The 20,739-nt window shown below is 36.6% G+C and overlaps 1 protein-coding gene across 4 annotated transcripts in view; it reads left to right on the top strand.

The window, feature by feature from the left end:
• MECOM (MDS1 and EVI1 complex locus) overlaps positions 1 to 20,739 on the top strand; it is a 44,855-nt gene that overhangs the window by 7,229 nt on the left and 16,887 nt on the right. The window contains exons 3-9 of one of the 4 annotated variants that reach the window (XM_075861579.1): positions 6,525 to 6,627; positions 6,843 to 7,059; positions 7,649 to 7,796; positions 9,037 to 9,190; positions 14,195 to 15,539; positions 16,119 to 16,206; positions 18,279 to 18,305. In XM_075861579.1, the coding sequence (XP_075717694.1) occupies positions 6,579 to 6,627; positions 6,843 to 7,059; positions 7,649 to 7,796; positions 9,037 to 9,190; positions 14,195 to 15,539; positions 16,119 to 16,206; positions 18,279 to 18,305 (2,028 nt within the window). In that variant the 5' untranslated portion in view covers positions 6,525 to 6,578. Of the gene's footprint in view, positions 1 to 6,524; positions 6,628 to 6,842; positions 7,060 to 7,648; positions 7,797 to 9,033; positions 9,191 to 14,194; positions 15,540 to 16,082; positions 16,207 to 18,278; positions 18,306 to 20,739 lie in introns of all 4 variants that reach the window. The other 3 variants (XM_075861577.1, XM_075861578.1, XM_075861576.1) reach the window with 3 other exon arrangements.

Below are 20,739 nucleotides of genomic sequence, written 5' to 3'. Positions count from 1 at the left end.
CTATCTATCTATCTATCTATCTATCTATCTATCTATCTATCTATCTATCTATCTATCCATATATCTATCTATCTATCTATCTATCTATCTATCTATCTATCTATCTATCTATCTATCTATCTATCTATCTATCTATCTATCTATCTATCTATCTATCTATCTATCTATCTATCTATCTATCTATCTATCTATCTATCTATTATTTATCACTCTATCTCTATCTATCTATCTATCTATCTATCTATCTATCTATCTATCTATCTATCTATCTATCTATCTATCTATCTATCTATCTATCTATCTATCTATCTATCTATCTATCTATCTATCTATCTATCTATCTATCCACCCCCCTCTATCTATCTATCTATCTATCTATCTATCTATCTATCTAATCTATCTATCTATCTATCTATCTGTCTGTCTGTCTGTCTGTCTGTCTGTCTGTCTGTCTATCTATCTATCTATCTATCTATCTATCTATCTATCTATCTATCTAATATTTATCACTCTATCTATCTATCTATCTATCTATCTATCTATCTATCTATCTATCTATCTATCTATCTATCTATCTATCTATCTATCTATCTATCTATCTATCTATCTATCATCATTTTAGCATCATTGCCCTATCATGATTTGCACTATTTGCATACTGAAATACTGGCATGACTGATCTGCTATATGGTATAACAGCCCATTTGCCTTCTATATAATATAATCTATTACTATCCACCAGCCTTGCACAAGTGCATGAGCCTTTCACCAGTGGAGGCTGAATGTTTCACAGCGGCCAATTCTCTGCTTGGGGATGCAGCTATTTTTATATAGCATGGCGTTGCTGAAGCTTAATGGTCATCTGTTTCACAACAGGAATCTTGGATGTCATTGCCGGGTAAAAAAGGCAAACACTAGCGCATATTTCTATGTATCCTGGGACAAATAAAATCCTGCTGGGATGCACTAGCATGTAGGTATTGTTCCAGAGTCTGTGGCGTCCCATAGTGTGACATAGGCTGCAGGATCATTGCGGTTTGTCCTTTAAGTCTGCTTTACAATGCACATATTCTCAGGCTTATTTTATGGTCCATAAATAATAGTGTATCGTACAAGGAGCATGCAATGCTTTTCACTGAAGCATGAAAAAAATCAACATTTTCCTTCAAAGAAGACTTCCAGCAGCCGTCTGCTGCAACACTGGAAGAAAAATTTTCCTTTATTAGTTCAATTATTACAACTTCCTGAATAGGCCAAAGGCCATTCATAATTCACACTTCAGTCATTTTTAGAGATGGCAAATAGAGTCTATTAATCCTAAATGAAATGACCTGTACATGGCCGACAGTGAAGATTTAACACTGAACATCAGGACCTGCGTCACCTATTTCAAAGGGGAATCATTTTGGCCTTTCCAGTGTCCTTACTAAGTAATGATTTTTCTTTCAGTCTGCGGCTGTATAAATGTGGGATTTAATCTAATAGGTGAGAGTTCACATTTCTAAAGCGGTAAATTTCTAGGTTGTATGTTTTGGAACGCAATCTGAATATTTATTTTAAAAAAAACAAAAAAAAAAACAGAAAAAAAAAAAAGATGTGAAGTTGTCGCTTCCTAAAACAAGTCGGTGACAGAAATGGCTAGAGAGGTTCCTACTGGCAGCACAGAGGTTATTTTACCGGCATGAAATAATAAATAATATTTTGTGTGATAGGGCAGCAAATGGCTGTATAAAATGTATTTATGTGAATATAATTTATGAAGCATGAAGTTCACCACTCATGTACTGCTGCTTTTTAAACACTTTTGCACTTCTGTAGAGCAGCAGTTAATTTATGTCTTAGAAGAGAGCATTTCTTCTTTTCCAAACAGCTTGGCGAATATGACACCCGACAAACATTACAGCAGCGTGCAGAAGTTAAAGTTTACTGGTCCCTCCCATTGCAGAGAGCTGGTTATGACATCATTGGGGTGCCAGCCGTATAACATGTCAGCAACCGCCACCAAATTATTTTTATACTTGTTTAATTGCAAAATGTAAATTGTGTTTGTGAAAGGCCGTTGTATTAAATGGCATAGGATGTAGAAGAGGGTTTTGCAGTCCTGCAGGAAATTGTTTCATATAAAAAAAAATTTTATGAAATTATTATCTATGGTATTATGTTACAAATACGTTATTTTATTTTTTTTACTAGAATGGTGTGGCCATTCCCATTCTTTAATTCAAGGCAATTCCATTCTTTCTCATTTATGTCTTGTTTAACATATATCATTTGACATGTTAGGAACCCGAAATTTCTGCTTGGAGAGTAGTCGATCACTGTCCACAAAGAAGGCATTCATGCCAGGACCAGTCTCCAGAGGGGCTCACAATCTAATTTCCCTATCTCAAGTACACATACATACACGCTAATTCCAGAGCCAATTTTATAAGGAGCCAGATACCCGAGTATCTCTAGTCAGATCTGGTTAAGCTATCAGCTTGCAAGATTAAGGGTTATACCATGCACGGGCACACGGCTCAGCTTCTATCTGTTTATCAAGATAAATTCCTGATCATTTTAATGAATGTGCTAATTGTAGATTAATGGAAACCATAGGAAATCTGTGATCTGTTCAAAAATATAGTGGATGCCTGGTGTTGGAAGTAGAAAGTCACCTGTAGAAGTTGTGCAGCCAAAAAACGCATTGCAATCTGCGGTAAAATGCATGTCACACTGGCAAGCGGTAATTGACTGTGCGGAAAAAGTGTGTGAAAGCACCCTTATTGGCTAAACGCAGGCTGTCAAGACAGCTCAGGTATTTTCAGGCACTATGAGGTGCACACAATGTCTGATGAAAAGACCTGAAAGCATTTTCAACCTAGAGACTCATGTTTGAGGTCATATTACATCTATGAGAAAACGCTTTATCATTCATGTTTACTGTACTTATAGTTAGCTTGCTTTTCACGTCATCTGAGCTCTATGTGTACCAAGGCTAAGTTCACACTAGCGTTACTATACGTTTACCTTTCTTCCGTCAGAGGAAGGGAGGATCGAAAGATTAAATGGAAAGCAACGGTTCCGATAGAATTACCATTGATTTCAATGGTAGTTTGTTTGTTTAAGTTGCTTTACGTTTGTCTCCGTACTCTGGGTTTCCGGTTTTTTTCACGGAAACAAAGGTTCTGCAGACTGCACTTTTGCTTCCATCAAAAAAATCGAAACCTTGCAAACGGAGACAAATGGAAAGCAACTGAAACCAAAGAATTACCATTGAAATCAATGGTAATTCTAACTGAACCGTTGCTTTCTGTTTAATCTTTCGATCTTCTCTTCCTCTGACAGAAGAGAGGTAAACGTATACTAGCGCTAGTGTGAACTTAGCCTTATACTGTACTCTGGATACATTGCTACGAATTTGCAGAGTAATATTTTGATCAATGTGTTGCCAGATCTGTTATATTTTTGAAGAGTCAACATTACAAAGATTTTAAATTGCTTGAAATATTCCAAGCAAGTCTTTGCTATTATTATTATTATTATTATTATTATTATTATTATTATTATTATTATTGTTGTTATTTTATACATTTAAAGTTATAACAAAATCCTACAGAAGAAAGTTCATAAAAAATGTATTTAAATGAATTTAATTAAATATTAGGTAAACAGGTTAAAGATGTATAATTATCCTTGTCCAGCATCATACATGTGAGGGTTCTCCAGTCAACTTAACCCCTCTGGTGATAGATCATAGGATGAAATGTAACACATGCACATACTGTATGTATAGATCGGTATCTGGTATTTGGCCTTTTGGGGCTCCCTTATTTATGTATCATAACTCTTGATTCTCCAGGTTTAGGAGTCACAGCAAATCGGAAGGATTCCTGTTTTGGAGAAACAATGGAGAATTTTTAAAGATCCTCTCCTCTTTAGTGATAAATCTGAGTTAAGATAATGAAATGGATTTACCTTCTGAAGTAGGAAAAAAATCTCAGATAACAAATTATTATATCAGGTTGAGTTGTGGCTACAAACTCAACCATGCTACATGTCTATGTGTACTTTTATTGCAATAGCCACCATGAAAGTATCACCAGGAGTCAAAGCTTTTCTTTAATAGCGGTTAAAAAGTACTTGAGACGATCATGTTTACAATCACAGGGAAAGGGAGAATTGCAAAACTTAACTGTCTTGGGGAGTATTGTCTTCTGAACCTGCCTGTTTCCGAGAAGCAAATGCAAAGTTCTAATATGTCACAATTCAAATGTCAACATGCTGCTGGAAAGGAAGCCAATAAGCTGAACCTGTGAAAGCTGCCAAAAGAGGTGATGCTAAGTGCTGAGAGAAGTTCATTGTTCCTAAAGGGAAGTACGCTTCCAGTGTGAACCTTCTTCTCATTGACATTCATTAGAATTTGGTTTTGTTAAAATAAAAGGACTCGTCCTTTTATTATAGATTCAAAAGACCATAAGATGCAAGATTTACTACCAAATTCCAAACAATATCTATGTAAAAAGATGCCAAATATACAGAAGGGATGCTATTAATATCTAAAAATACTAACTTTGCTGTGCAGACTGAGGCAGATTTGTGAATCATGACCCTGTTTTTTTGGAAAGAAAACATGACACATTTTATTTGTATTACATACAAATAATAATAATAATAATAATAATAATAATAGTAATAAAATACTATAACATTTTCAATTGTGTTATCTTTAATTTAGTACTGGTATTTATGGTATTCTGTACATTATTTGAAATAATATTTCTTCAATATTAAGCAGCACAGTTACAAATAGTTACCATCAATATGCTGCATAGTAAATAAAGGATATGAGGGATTATAATATTAGAAAATGTAATTTATCCTAAATGGTAAAGAAAATATTTTTTTACATTGCTTACACCAGTGCAGACCTGTAGAAGTGTCATTATAAACCACTGTGTAAATCTGGAATCAGAATTGTAGTTTTCATTACAAAAGTCCTGCAATCCGTCCATCTTTCTGGTTGTAGAATAACTTTATCATGGTTCATTCATGAACGGCAATGCATAGCTAGCTTTTAGAGCCATCTACTGGAATTGTGAGCAAACTACAACTGTGCCGTCGGAAGTCAATTTCAAAAAACAAAATGTATAGTAATTTGTAACAAGACTTTGAAATGAATATGTGTTTAGTAAGTTTGTGAAATAAAGCTGGAAAGTTAAACCCAGATATGTCTTTCCGTCTATGAAATATAAGATTATTATGGCACTATGGGTTAGTGTGCTGTAGATTTTACTTGAATGTGTTGAAATGATTTATTAGCATATATATATATATATATGTAGGGCAGTAGCAAGGTTTAGGAAACACTGGGCCTTGGTGATTTATCCCTTGGGCAGGGGAGACACTGGGTCCTCTTGTCTCCTTCCTGAGGCAGTAGAAAGGTAGGGGAAGCTTTGGGTCTCATCTTTAAGGAAGGAGATTCCCTGGTTCCTCTTGTGTCATCCCTAAGGCCTCAGGATGCAGGAGGGCCAATGGGCCTTGTTGTCTCGTTCTTAAGGCAGCGGAAATGCAGGGGAGACACTGGACCTGGTTGTTTCATCTTTTTGGCAGCAGAATGGTTAGGGAGACGCTAGCACCAATAAAATGACTTTAGTTATTTTTCTAAACTGAAATAGAAGATTTAATCATATTAATTGCTAGGGGCAATATCTCCACCTTCTCTTTGCCCAGTATTCACCAATGTTGTTACATATACCTACTCTTAGTTTGTATGTTAATAACAGTGTCGGGACAAACTCCAAAATCAAGCATGTTTAATATGCCCACCCCATGATCCCTTAAATTTGGCATGATAGCCTAGTCAGACTAAAAAGAAGTGTTCATCGTACCCCCTTACTTACAGCATTATCAACATCTCAAGCATGGTCCAACTGGCTGTACAAAAAAATAAATTAAAGGCAGAACATTGTTTTGTTTTTTAATCAATAAATGACACACCCCCATCAATGGCGCCCTATATGGCCGCCTATACCGCCTACCCCTCGTCCCATTCATGGTTGTTACTATTGTACATATTAGAAAACATATGAATGGGCTCAATGATAAAGTTATCATTTCTTCTGCATACATGGGACATAATATGCTTTAGCAATAGGAAAAACGTTAATGTTGAGTGGAAGACACTGTGGGGGGTGGAGTACATGTACCGGCCTAGGGACACATAAAATGTAAATCCTGTCCTGACATTATTTGAAATGCGGAAACTTTTCTATACCCAGTGATACAAGTCTTATTTTTCCTTTTCTTTGGGGCTCACAATCGGTTTTAATTTATTTCTCATGCTTTGGATTGTCTTGCCATGTTTTCTGTATTTAGGAAGTGTAACTCAGCGGGGAGTGAGATTGGCTAATCACCTTTTACGGCATAGTATAGTTAGTTATGGTCCCATTTGAAAGGTAAACATTTTCTTAGGCATTGAGCACACACATAATGACATGCGGGCTTTAGCACCAGTACTGATTATACACTCTCTCTTTTTATAGATATTCTACAGAGTTGTAGCTGACATTGAGCCAGGCGAAGAGCTCTTATTGTTCATGAAGAGTGAAGATTATACTCATGTAACAATGGCTCCTGACATCCATGGTAAGCTCCATACTATTCCCCATTGTCTAATGCCCACATGGTGTGACCAGGAGGCTGAAAGCAGTTTTGTTAAGTCATAGAATAAATTCTTCAATGCAGGAGGCACATTTTTTTCTCTTTACCTTTTGGTCATTTTGGTTTATTTTATATGGTTGAATTTGCTGTTTTGTGTCATATTATATGAACTTGCAATATCTTCTTGCTTTATTAAACAGAGGAGTGTCAGTATCGCTGTGAGGAGTGTGATCAATTGTTTGAATCCAATGCCGAATTGAACGACCACCAGAAGTTTCCCTGTGGTTCACCCCACTCAGCGTTTTCAATGGTTGAGAACAACTTTAAGCAAAATCTGGATGATGACAATGACCTCATTGAGATGCAACACTCTCATGAGTGTAAAGAATGTGATCAGGTGTTTCCAGACATACAAAGGTCAGCTGTGATGTTCGAAAATTCTACCCACACTTAGACATAGACACAAAGATTCGGCCATTAACAGACCATGTTCATCTTTAAAACACAGACATGTAAAGATATTTTGCTTTTACTGGAGCAATTTCCCCAAGGAACGAGCAAGTCTGATAACTTGCCTGGTCCGCGAAATAGATCTTCCTTGGAGAGAACCAATCTGGTATATCACTCCACCACTCATTATCATTCAGATTAGGCAAATTGTATGCATGTCTTTTGCTGCCTTTAGATATGAATGACAAGGCAAGGAAAATTACAGCACTCTGATTTCCATTTTTGGACTGAGCTATGAGATCCAGATGATGAATTGAACCATATGCCACAGCTGACTGGTGGTATAGATGCCTCGCATATGATTCTTACACCATATATAATCACATAGGAGATCATTTTGCTATGCATGTGTGTAAGGCTGAGTAAGTCTGGTACTCTTGCACCTATAAAAACATTCAGCGTGCTTTTCTTATCTCCTATCCATGATGTAATGCTTTTACAACATGCTCAGAATGGGTCAGCCTTTTATATTTATATGTCTGCATTTCTTTTTCAGCCTGGACAAGCACTTACAGTCTCACACAGAGGAGCGAGAATATAAATGTGATCAGTGCCCTAAAGCCTTTAACTGGAAGTCTAACTTAATCCGCCATCAAATGTCACATGATACTGGAAAGCACTATGAGTGTGAAAACTGTTCCAAGGTAATGTGAATTTGTGTTTGGTCATTGCAAATACACTATAGTCTGGGGCAATTAGGCAAACTATAGAGAGGTATATTGGGTCAATGCCAAAATGGGGTGGGACATGTGAGAAATGGGGAGGGTATTTTTCTGGTAACATTACAATATACAATCTTAGAAATTGCAAGATATATATATATAAAAAAATTATTATTATTTTTAATTATTTTAAACCATGTTATTTGGGCTTCTTTGGCATCTGTGAAAACTGAACAGAGTTGGACATCCCAATGGAATATGAGTAGGTGCAAAACTTTATCTGTACAAGGTCTGAACGAATGTTCAAGAGCAGTTACTCACAGAGTAAAACAATTCTTGTGTGGTCTTATTATTTTAATCAGTGAAGCAGATCTGAATTGTTATGTGTGCATTATTTTACTTTGATGCAGTGTCCTTTAAATGATACTCTCTTTAAGATGTTTACCATAATAAGATGCAGAATCAATAATTCTACACAAGGATATTGATTAGATTGTATTTTATGTTTTGCTATATATTTTGCTATAATTGTCAATGTGTTCTTGTGCATCGTACTCACTATATATGTAATATATTCTGGACAGACTTGACTTAGAACTTAAAATGTTAAATTTTCTATCAGACAAACCAGACAGATAAAGGTAACCTCAGCTGAGGTTGACCTTATTCTCCTTCTTCAAGGTAGGTATAATCTGCTTAGCGTTCCTGGTTCCTTCAGGTGTAGCAACGTTGGCAAACAAGGGAAAGATCAACAGATCCAAGGGTCCCAATATTACCACACGGATGGTGATGGTGGCAATAATCTTCACCCAAGGAGCCACATTTAAATTTTTGCTCTGAGAACTCCTGTAACAGTGCTGAGTCCATATGCTACACTAAGGATTCTACAGGCGACAGATGTAGTATTGGGATTTGGAGAATGCTGTGACTCAGAAGCCATAAGACTGCATGATAGCCTAAAGAATAGTGTGACAAAATAACGTTGTAAGGCTTTTGTTACACTGATTATACAGAATTGGAATTTTTTATTCTCCATCTTTTTTAAAAAAAAAAATAAATACTATAAAAAGTTTCCTTTTATGGATATTTTACAATTCTTCCAAAACATGTTCCTATTTATAAATTAAATCAATGAGATCATCATTATGTATTAATCCCAAAACCAACTGTCCATTTTTTAATACTTACATGTATCGACTAATGTGTTCTAATTTCCTAGCAGGTTTTCACGGATCCTAGCAACCTCCAAAGGCACATTCGCTCCCAGCATGTAGGAGCTCGAGCCCACGCTTGTTCTGAGTGTGGCAAAACATTTGCAACCTCATCAGGTCTTAAGCAACACAAGCACATTCACAGCAGTGTCAAGCCCTTTGTATGTGAGTAACATTGTTTTACTTTTCTTTGTTTCTTTCTTCCAATGTTTTGGTTTTTTATTTTATTAACATTTTTGTTTTTGATAACCAAACATCAACAAATTAGACATAAATGATGGAAATGTTCAAAGGAGCATCCTGTAGGAACAGCTTTCAACACTCCGCAGAAGTCTAAACAGTTATTGTACAGGAGTTATTTGTGCTCATTTAATAGAGCAGCAAATACATTTCTGCTCATTTAACAGACACATATTATAAAATATGAATAAATAAAGTGCTGTATTAAAGTGAAATTGTTTCACAAATTTTTGGCGTCCATAAAATAAATTTTTTTCCTATACACAGCACAAATTATTATGACCTTCAAAATTATCACTAAAATCTCACTACTCATAAAACCCAATCTAAGTTTAAGGTATTCCCATGCCTTCAGATTTTGAAGACTTTTGACATCTCCTAGAGCCATGTCAGAAGTTTTCATTGTGGAAAATCAGTAAGACAGAATCGCTACCATTTACATGCACATTCCATAAGTATTAAAATCTATGGGCACCACCTCAACATGAGCTCAGAGATCTTTGGAAATTCTGAGATCTCTGAGCTAATATTTAAAGAGACGTTCATTCTAGCGATCAGTGGCCGTCCCAGCTCATGGAGCTCAAATAGTGTAAACTTCTGACATGTCTCTAGGGTGGGTCATAAGTTTTCAAAAATTGGAGGTACTCTTTAGGTGAAACGTCATTTTACATTCTACATATAGAAATAATCTACATACGGAATTGAATGTCTTTGTAACTACATTATGTTATTTATCTGGTACTGATCCTGAGTCACCTCCAGTATTATAGTCCAGAACTGCATTCACAATTCTCCAGGTTTCAGAGCTGTAATCACCCAGCATTCCTTGCCGGGCTAATGTCTACACCTAAAATGCAAATATTGTCCAGACGCTATACATCAGGGGTAGTCAAGCTTAATGATACAGAAGGTTCCTAAGATCTCCTGTGATATAAATATACTGTTTTCACACACAAAAGAATCGATCCTGTTACATGCACTATATTTATATGGGTTGCTATTTTCACATGATCATTTTTATTGCTTACAATCATACATGTTCCTATCACATTGTAAGTCTGCAAATGTTTTCCCCCAAAAAAATCGAGCAGAAACACAGCATTATTTAGGGGAAAGAATGTATCATTTAGAATGATAACAAATAGAAACAGAGATTTCCTGTGGACTATGATGATAACAAGTATTGCTGCTTTACTCAAAAACTTGTGGATTGAAGTTCCCACATTGTTGAATTAAGACACCAATGATCTACTCAGGACCAGTTAAAGATTACCAGATCTCGATCTACTGGTCGCCTACCAAGGCTATACAGTAATCTGATGTAGGAAAAACAAACTGGCCCACTGCATTATAGTATGTATATGGGCAGTACAAAGATCTAGGCCTATTACTATGACAAGGGGACATCACCCCCACGTCTAGAGGAAAAGAGGTTTCCCCATCATCATAGATGGGTATACTTTACCATAAGGAAGTGAGACTCTGAAACTCTCTGTCACACGATGGTGTGATAAATGATTCATTAAACTAATTCAAGAAGAGCCTGGATGCATTTCTTGAAAGATATATTATAAGTTATGAGTACTAGATTTCTGCAGTTGATCCAAGGATTTATTTGCAATATTTGTAGTCAGGAAGGATTTTATTTTTCTTAATATGGGGCAATTGGCATCTGCCTAATAGGGTTTTTGTCTTCCTCTGGCTCAACATTTTAGAATAATAGGTCGGTCTTGAAAGAACCAATTCTTTTTTTCAACCTCATCAACTATATAACCTGTTAAATCTCCTGACACTCCAGCACTGATGCTCTGGTGGGCTCCCACCAATCGCTGGCCTTAGCGGTCACATGAGGCACTTAGTGGCATCACTGCTGCAGCCAGTGATTGGAAGTCAGTGATTGGATTGTAAACAAAGTCTGGCGAGGAGACCACCGGAGCATCAGCACTAGAATGCTGGGGAATTTAAGAGGTGAGTACTTTTTTTCTCTTTAAGGATGTGTCTGACGACATGGTTGTTGACTGTTTCCAATGACGACCAGCAGATCTGTGAATGCAGCTCTGGATTATAATACAGGGTGTAACAATGCAAAATAGTAATGTATTTACAAAGTTCTTGAGCTTTGTATATAGAATATATCTATATATAAACTGCTACTAAACATGTACATACTATTTAGGTTAGTTGTAAAGGTGAAGGATAGAACAGATCCAGCTTGACTGTACACAGTCTTTAAAGTCTAGGCATATTCTCAAATCAGTTACTATATTACAGGATGCAACTAATAGGCACACAATTTTGAGCATTACCCCTGTAATTACACAATTTGGGAGTATCCTTGCCCCAAAAAGTATTTTACATGTAAAATTGCTATCTGTGTCCAGATACAGGCCACACACAGAGTACAGCACACCAGTCTGTTTATGGCAACTGTCTCTTATTACACTATTCTGCTCAAACTTGAGGGAAAGCTCACCAACACAAAGGTAATTACTCACTGCCGTCACAAACTGTTCAGGTCCTCCAAATAGAAACCACATGCTATAATTGGTCCAGCATATTCAGTACACTGCTTAATGTGTTTAATAAGCAGAAAATATGCAATTCTGACTGCTATCTTGTTCCAGTCTTCCCAGAAATTACAAATTGACCACGCTAGATGTTGATAGGATAATTCTCATTGGGGCTGGTTGTTTTGTAAATTGTAGGATTTGTTGTAAAGTGATGAAAGATGGTAAAGGATGTACCCTTATATATTCTCTGTGAGCATTTGAATTTTAGGTACCGTGGTAGAAGAACGGTGTCTTTTGTTGTTGAAGTGTACTGTATGGAAGCTATTAGTCCATCTGGTTTACTTAAAGCCAGATATCAAGTACAGAGTATTACAGCAGAAAGACGTTTTGTTTTCTCAAACCTGCTCAAGGGCCACATTAATGCAGAAACTCCCTTGTTCAATGTGTGAGGCCATTCAGCGCAGGGTAATATAATGCATTGCTTGTCCCAGTGCTATCAATGGATTTAATCTTGTTAATTAGAATAATAGCATTTTTACTGTTCTATCATTAGCAAGTGACCATTAAGGCTTTTTCTTGTATTGCGTCATTAGTCAATGTTGCAAAATAGACTTCTAAGAAGTGATCATTTGCAAATGAAGGTGGTCCGAATTTTTTTTTTTTTTTATGTGGCCATAATGAATTAAATTTATGACTAAGTGTTGACTGTTGTTTATTTAGTCATTTTTTTGCAATGAAAATTTAGTTGCCCATCATTATAATAGACGTCATTGTTCCCATAAAAAGATGTCTTGGGATTGCATGATTGTAAATATTTATAGCAATTCTTTATATGTTTTCAAAAAGGTTTTTTGCACAGAAAATCATAACACCAGCACTGACAAATACAACTTGTAACTATTATTATTATTATTATTATTATTATTATTTATTATAATTTCCAGCTTGAATTTTAAAGTTTACCATTATATTTATGATACAGCTAGATTAGAAAGTCACATGTTGCTGTAACTCTTATTGTGATACTTTGTTTATTTATATTGAGAGGTGATGCCAGGGTAAATATTTGGAAGATGACAGCAAGTGTTCTGGATTGTCAAGGACAAGGGTTTTCCAAGTGCTGGAAGGTTAGCACTGGTGTGAGTGGAAGTCAGGGACGTGATTACAGTTCATGGGAACCAACAATGCAGGATGAGATACATTCAATGTGGTTTCCTTCTCCTGCTTAAAATAGAGCTATTGTCAGTTTGGGCAGCCTGTCTCTAGCCCTGCGAAAGGATTGTTGCAAATGGCTCGGAATTCTCAGTGTTTATACTTGTATGTCTTTGATGTGAGAATGATGAGAAAATTAGGATTTATAATACATCCTTTGCAGGTACAAAAAGAATTGTGTGTTAGTGACACCCAACAATATCATCTGCAAATGACTATCAAATCCATCGTTTAACTATTTTTCTGCTCACCAAACTTTCTGCATTTCATATAAATTTCAAGTGCCAGAACAAACAAATATTTATAACTTTATTATATTATAAGGTCTCAGAATAAATGTGCCATTGGGAATATTGTCGCTAAATGCTTTGTAAGCCTGATGTCTATGAACCATAATATGACTGCCATTTCTTAGCATGTTGCTTTCCAGATGTTCGAAACTCTGCTTGTTCAGTATAAATGGTCCTAATTATTAGATTTGTGTGCAGTATTACTACAGTAATGTCATACATGTCAGCAATAGAATCTAAAGTATATCGTTAAGGCTTCATTCACATCTGCGTTGGGGTCCCGTTCTGACATTCCGTCGGAGATTTCCGACAGAACGGGACCCTGAACAGACACAAACTGACACCGACGGAAACCAGAGGTTTCCGTTTCCTTAACCATTGATTTCAATGGTGACGGATCCGGTGCCCGTGGTTTCTGTTTGTGTCTGTTGTGCATCGGACCCGTAGTTTTGCCGGAAGCTATAGCGTAGTCAACTATGCTATTGCTTCCGGCAAAACTATGGGTCCGGTGCACAACAGACAGAAACTGAAACCTCGGGCACAGGATCCTCGGGCACAGGATCCGTCACCATTGAAATCAATGGTGATGGAAACGGAAAACTCCTATTTCCGTTTCTGTCAGTTTGTGTCTGTTCAGGGTCCCGTTCTGACGGAAACCTCCGACGGAACGTCAGAACGGGAACCTAACGCAGATGTGAACGAAGCCTAAGATCATTTCCTCATTCACAAGTATTACCCAAGAAACCTACAATGATTATCTAGCTGCTTACTGTACATTGGTGGTAGACATGTTAAAGTTGAATAATTAAGATCAAGATTTAGACGCGTTTATACCTTCATTGTTAGAATGACATTTTATAATCAGTAATTTACGCTAATTGCATGTAACATATAAGATATTATCTTTTTCCACACAGGTGAAGTCTGCCATAAGTCTTATACACAGTTTTCAAACCTCTGTCGACATAAGCGCATGCATGCAGACTGTAGAACTCAGATCAAATGCAAGGACTGTGGGCAAATGTTCAGCACTACATCATCACTTAATAAGCACAGGAGATTTTGTGAGGGGAAGAATCACTTTGCTGCTAGTGGATTATTTGGTCAAGGAATTTCACTTCCTGGGACTCCGTGCTTGGACAAAGCTTCGATAATGAGCATGAATCATGCAGGCACAGGACTGGCAGACTACTTTGGTGCTAGCCGGCATGGTCTTACTTTCCCAACGGCACCTGGATTCTCTTTTAGTTTTCCAGGTCTGTTTCCCTCAAGTTTATATAGACCTCCGTTAATGCCTGCCAGTTCTCATCTGAAAGGACTTCCAAGTATTGAACATACAAACAAGAGTTCCCATTTGAATCGACCACAGATCTTACCAGCAACACAGGACATTTTGAAAGCACTGAATAAACACCAATCTATGGGTGAAAGTAAATCCATGGATTTTATAGGAGAACATAATTCCGACCTAAGGCCTCATGACAAAATGAGTGACCAGTCAGAGAGCAGTGACCTTGATGATGTCAGCACACCAAGTGGTAGTGACTTAGAGACAACTTCTGGCTCTGATCTTGAAAGTGACATTGAGAGCGATAAAGAAAAATGTAAGGAAAATGGTAAAATATATAAAGAGAAAGTAAGCCCATTGCAGAATCTTGCTGCATTAAACAGTAAACGCGAATTTAACAATCACTCACTTTTCTCTCCGTGCTTGGAGGAACAGACTGCTGTTTCAGGGGCTGTTAATGATTCCATAAAGGCAATTGCTTCCATTGCTGAAAAGTACTTTGGTTCAACAGGACTTGTAGGTCTGCCAGACAAAAAAGGTGGATCTTTACCGTACCCCTCTATGTTTCCTCTTCCGTTTTTCCCAGCATTTTCTCAGTCGATGTATCCGTTTCCTGATAGAAATATAAGACCTGCACTTCCAAAAGTAGAGCCTGAGTCCCCAAAAGAAATAAAGAAAACTCCAAAGGGGAATTTAGAGTCTCCTTTTGATCTTACCACAAAGCGTAAGGAAGAAAAGGTTGTATCAAATGTGCCCTCAAAGCCACTGACTTCAGCATCTTCTGGTCCTGACCAACCTTTGGACTTGAGTATGGGAAGCAGAAGTCGAGCTGCTCCAACAAAACAGGCAGAGCAGCCCAGAAAGAACCATATATTTGGAGAAAACAAAGATGGAGAAGCCGAACAAACAAAACAATCTGAACACTGTTTGCAGCATGCCAGACCTGCGCCTTTCTTCATGGATCCTATCTACAGGTATCCTTTTCATACTGTAATTTACACACAATACATCAGAAAGGACTGTGTCCACGTAGGTTACGTTTTGTGAGAAATAAGAGTTTATCAAGTTTCAGCAGTTTGGTCATCACAAGTAGTGACTGGGGTTTCTGACCCCTTTGAGACACTTGACTAGTCTGGCAACTTAAATGGCAAGCACATATTGATAGGAATTAAAATTCTGAATAGGAGAAATCAATATTCTGTTTTTAGTATGCTCAATAGATCAATATCCTAGGCCTATTTTTTTTCCATATAATATGTCCCTGCTCAACCTTTGAATGTGTGGTGAAAGTGATAATGCTCCAGCCAATACCATCTCAATGTCATTCACCGCCATCCGCTATTAGTGAAACTCATGCTACTTTTATATCAAAGTTATTTGTGAGTTCAGCCATCATTTATTTTTTGGTAGATCGTCAATAATATATGTAAAGCCTATAATATGCAATATTGAAATAAATGTTATGCAAAAAAATAATTTTTTCTTTTCTGATCTGACATTTGTTCTGTATTTGTCAGAATGACTGATGATAACCTGAATATCGACAATTGCAGGGTAGAAAAGAGAAAACTAATGGATCCACTTGAGGTTCTCAAAGAGAAATATTTAAGACCTTCCCCTGGATTCTTATTTCATCCACAGGTATGTACAGAACTGATTTAGAATCGCCCAGAAAACAAAAGGAGCACATTTACCAAATAATCTCATTTAACCATCACTTAAAGTGGGCATATCCTCCATTATATATTGAGATCAAATCCAGGTTTGTATTATGATGAAGATAATGATTTGCTCTGAATCATTTTTAACCAAATTAGAGGGCTTTATAGATGAGAAATATCTTGTCTAGTCCTATAGGGCTGTCAAACAAAACTTAAAGGTAGGTTGTATGAGATAAAAAAAAAACAAAAAACATGGCTGCTTTCTTCCAGCAACAGCGCCGCTCTCGTGCATGGGGCTGTTTCTGGTATTACAGCTCAAACCCATTCACTTCAATACGGGGTGAGTTGCAATTCCAGACACAGCTCATTGTCAAGAGTGGCACTGTTCTTGGATGAAAAGCAGACCTTTTTTTCTAATCCAAGTCAAGCTATTTAAGACCCATTTACACGGGCCATTTATCATTATAATTTGCTAGGGTCCAAGCAATTGTAATGATAATTGCCCAAAGTCAATGAAGAAGAAGACCAATGATAAATGATACAACTTTTATTGTTAATCTTCATAGAGCATGCCTTGTAAATTTTTTTTACTGTCTGCAGCATGATCTGTAAATGTCACTAGCCAACAATGATGCTCTTTGCCTAACTTGGAAGAATTTCCTCCCCACCGACAGCGAGGATCATCCTGATTAGAAATTTTTGACAACTTTTTAAACCAGTGATTGTCCAGTATCCTTGTTTTTTGCTCTTTGACTTATGCAATTGATTCCAATATCATACTTAGCATCGACATTGCAGTTTGTCCACATAATGTGATGTACCAGCGATCGGAACTGAGAAAATGAATGCAGATGATGATAGAATTATTGTCAAGGCTTTGTTTTCCTTTCAAAATTGCTTACAGTTAACGGTTGATTGTCTTATGACTATCTAATGGAATCGAGTAGTCAATACAAAGTGTGAAATAGATGAGATTGTTTGGAAACTTGAGTTGCCTGAATCAGCAGCGGTTCATCAGCAAATGTTACCTTTATGGATTCAAAAGTCACTAGTGAGGAAGCCATGAATAACAGAGAAAGTGAGTTATGGCTTCTCTCTCATTAGTGTAATGCATTGACATCGGCAAACAGGTGCACTCATTCTTCCAAACAAAGAGGCTTTTCTACACAACGGAGTAAATGCATCAGCTTGTTCCATTTGCCAGTAGAAAATGTATTAACCTAATAGTGTGATATTGCAACGCTCTTGCAAGGACAGTTTTAAAAGTGTATTTGGTCTAAGTCCAAGAATGCAGTCATTTAAAAAGAAGAGTCCCGCTAATATTATAGATCTAATGATATCCCTGGATATTCAGAATTATCAACCGCTCCTATGTTTGTTTGGTTCATACTTGCTCATCATTTTCATGCATAGAATTTATCTTTTCAATTTTGACATATTTGCCATTCCTATATATTTACACATTGATATTTTTACAAGGCTTCAGAAACTGTATTATTTAACTTGGCTTGTGATTTGTTATGTATGTTCTGGGAAATGGTTTCACAGCCGAAAATATCTCCAGATTACAAATAGCTGCTTATGTTTATACGATGTAGTGTGATATGCTTTCTTATGGGTTGGTCAAGCCAGTGTATCTAAGATCCTTTGGGACATGGAAATATTCCATGTATAGGGAAACTCCGAAACTAGGATTAAATGTCAATCATTTGTTCTAGTTCGTGAGACTACCTACTTTGTGGCAGTAGTGCAGATCGAGGTTACATTCTATGATGCTGCAGAATCAAGTTGTCCCTGAATTTTGCTTGCCTGGAATCTGTACTGTCATCTTCTCCGCCAACATCTATATCTCACATGCTTCCGCCACTGTTACTCTCTTTTCAGCTGTAGCATTAGGAATCTCAAAGGAGATCATTTTCCTAGGAGGTCTACACAATTTGTACTATTTAGTTTTTTTGCTGTTGCCATAAAGTGAATAATTTCTGAAATTGATATACATTTCCTAACTATTATAGTCTAGAAATTCAATGATCTTCTTTATCATTTCAACAGTTTCCACTGCCTGATCAGAGAACCTGGGTATGTACTACATTATTTTATCTATAAATATCAATGTACTGTGTGCGTGCGTGTGTGTGTGCGCGTGCGTGTGCGTGTGCGTGTTTTCATTACAATAGTTGTTAGGTTACAATATATTTAGTATTTCAAAAATGTGTTACTGCCATGTGTATCTTCTGGGTTATTTACAACAAATAAAGGCACAATGAGGCAGATTTATCAGTGTATTTACACAGAACACCACATTATTATTATTATTATTATAATAATAATAATAATAATAATATTATTATGCCCCTGCCAAAAGTGAATGTGTTGGAAAAAGTGGGCGGGACTTCAAAGTTGTGAAGTATGAAACCTATCTATTGACCTGTTCCACCACTTTTCTATTTGAAAAAGCGGTGAAAAACAAAGACAAGTCTGACCTACTCTTGTTTTTAGCAAATACCAGATTCATGAATGTGGCAAGCACTCCTTTAGGAGCCAGTATGCTAGAATTAATAAATCTCCCACCATGATAGTAACTTTTCATGTACTAGAGCATATATTTTTTTTCAATTATTCTTCACAAGTCACAAACTTTTCATTTAAACAAGAGGAATAAAAATGGCCACAATGTTTCATTTCAAAAATTTGTTAATTTTAGGTGTCCAAATGGAAAAAGTCATATGGAAAAGTCATATCGGTTATTCTGTAATCTTAAATATCAAGGAGGCAATGAATCACTGTTAGTAAATAAATGACCCTTCTGCTGAACTTTACTCTTTTAAAAACATTGCAGTTCTCATAAATTAAGATGTACATTTCTTCTTGATAAACCATCACAATAAATACATGTTTTATAATAAGAAGCAGCGCTACAAACATTATGATTTTGAGATCTCCCCTAGTGATAACATTAATATAAAACAGTGTTTCTCACGAATAAAATAATATATAATAATAGATTTCGGATGTACTTTAAGAATATTTATATAATTTCTTATGTATTGGCTTTTTATGTTCCGATTTAAAGGAAATTACATTTCAAATCCCTTTTGAACTCACAATATATATATATATATATATATATATATATATATATATATATATATATACATAGTTACATAGTTACATAGTTACATAGTTAGTACGGCTGAAAAAAGACACATGTCCATCAAGTTCAACCAAGGGAAGGGAAAAGGGAAGGAAAAATTTCTACACATAGGAGCTAATATTTTTTTGTTCTAGGAAATTATCTAACCCTTTTTTAAAGCCATCTACTGTCCCTGCTGTGACCAGCTCCTGCGGTAGGCTATTCCATAAATTCACAGTTCTCACTGTAAAGAAGCCTTGTCGCCTCTGCAGCTTGAACCTTTTTTTCTCCAGACGGAGGGAGTGCCCCCTTGTTTTTTGAGGGGGTTTTACAAGGAACAGGATTTCACCATATTTTTTGTATGTGCCATTAATATATTTATATAAGTTAATCATGTCCCCCCTTAGTCTTCTTTTTTCAAGGCTAAATAGGTTTAATTCTTTCAATCTTTCCTCATAACTTAAATTCTCCATGCCCCTTATTAGCTTCGTTGCTCTTCTTTGTATTTTTTCCAACTCCAGGGCATCCTTTCTATGAACTGGAGCCCAGAACTGAACTGCATATTCTAGATGGGGCCTCACTAATGCTTTGTAAAGTGGTAATATTACATCCCTGTCCCGCGAGTCCATGCCTCTTTTAATACACGACAATATCCTGCTGGCCTTTGAAGCAGCTGATTGACACTGCATGCTGTTATTGAGTTTATGATTTACAAGAACACCCAGATCCTTCTCAACAAGTGAATCCGCCAGTGTAGCTCCCCCTAGGACATATGATGCATGCAGGTTGTTGGTACCAAGATGCATAACTTTACATTTATCTACATTAAACTTCATTTGCCAAGTGGACGCCCAAACACTTAGTTTGTTTAAATCTGCCTGTAATTCATGAACATCTTCCATAGTCTGAACTATATTACATAGCTTGGTGTCATCTGCAAAAATAGAAATAGTGCTATTAATCCCTTCCTCTATATCATTAATAAATAAGTTGAATAATAGTGGTCCCAGCACTGAACCCTGGGGTACACCACTTATAACCGGGGACCATTCAGAGTAGGAATCATTGACCACAACTCTCTGGATACGGTCCTTGAGCCAATTCTCAATCCAATTACAAACTATATTTTCTAAACCTATAGTCCTTAATTTACCCATTAGGCGTCTATGGGGGACAGTGTCAAATGCCTTTGCAAAGTCCAAAAACACTAAATCCACAGCGACCCCTCTGTCTAAACTTCTGCTCACCTCTTCATAAAAACAGATTAGGTTAGTTTGACAACTTCTGTCCTTAGTAAAACCGTGCTGGCTGTCACTTATAATGCTATTTATTGTCACATAATCCTGTATATAGTCCCTCAATAGCCCCTCAAACATTTTC

This window comes from Rhinoderma darwinii, chromosome 4 (genome assembly GCF_050947455.1).
Source record: "Rhinoderma darwinii isolate aRhiDar2 chromosome 4, aRhiDar2.hap1, whole genome shotgun sequence".
NCBI lineage: Eukaryota > Metazoa > Chordata > Amphibia > Anura > Rhinodermatidae > Rhinoderma > Rhinoderma darwinii.
The sequence above is the reverse complement of the archived record's forward strand: the minus strand, read 5'-3'. Positions and strand labels throughout refer to the sequence as shown.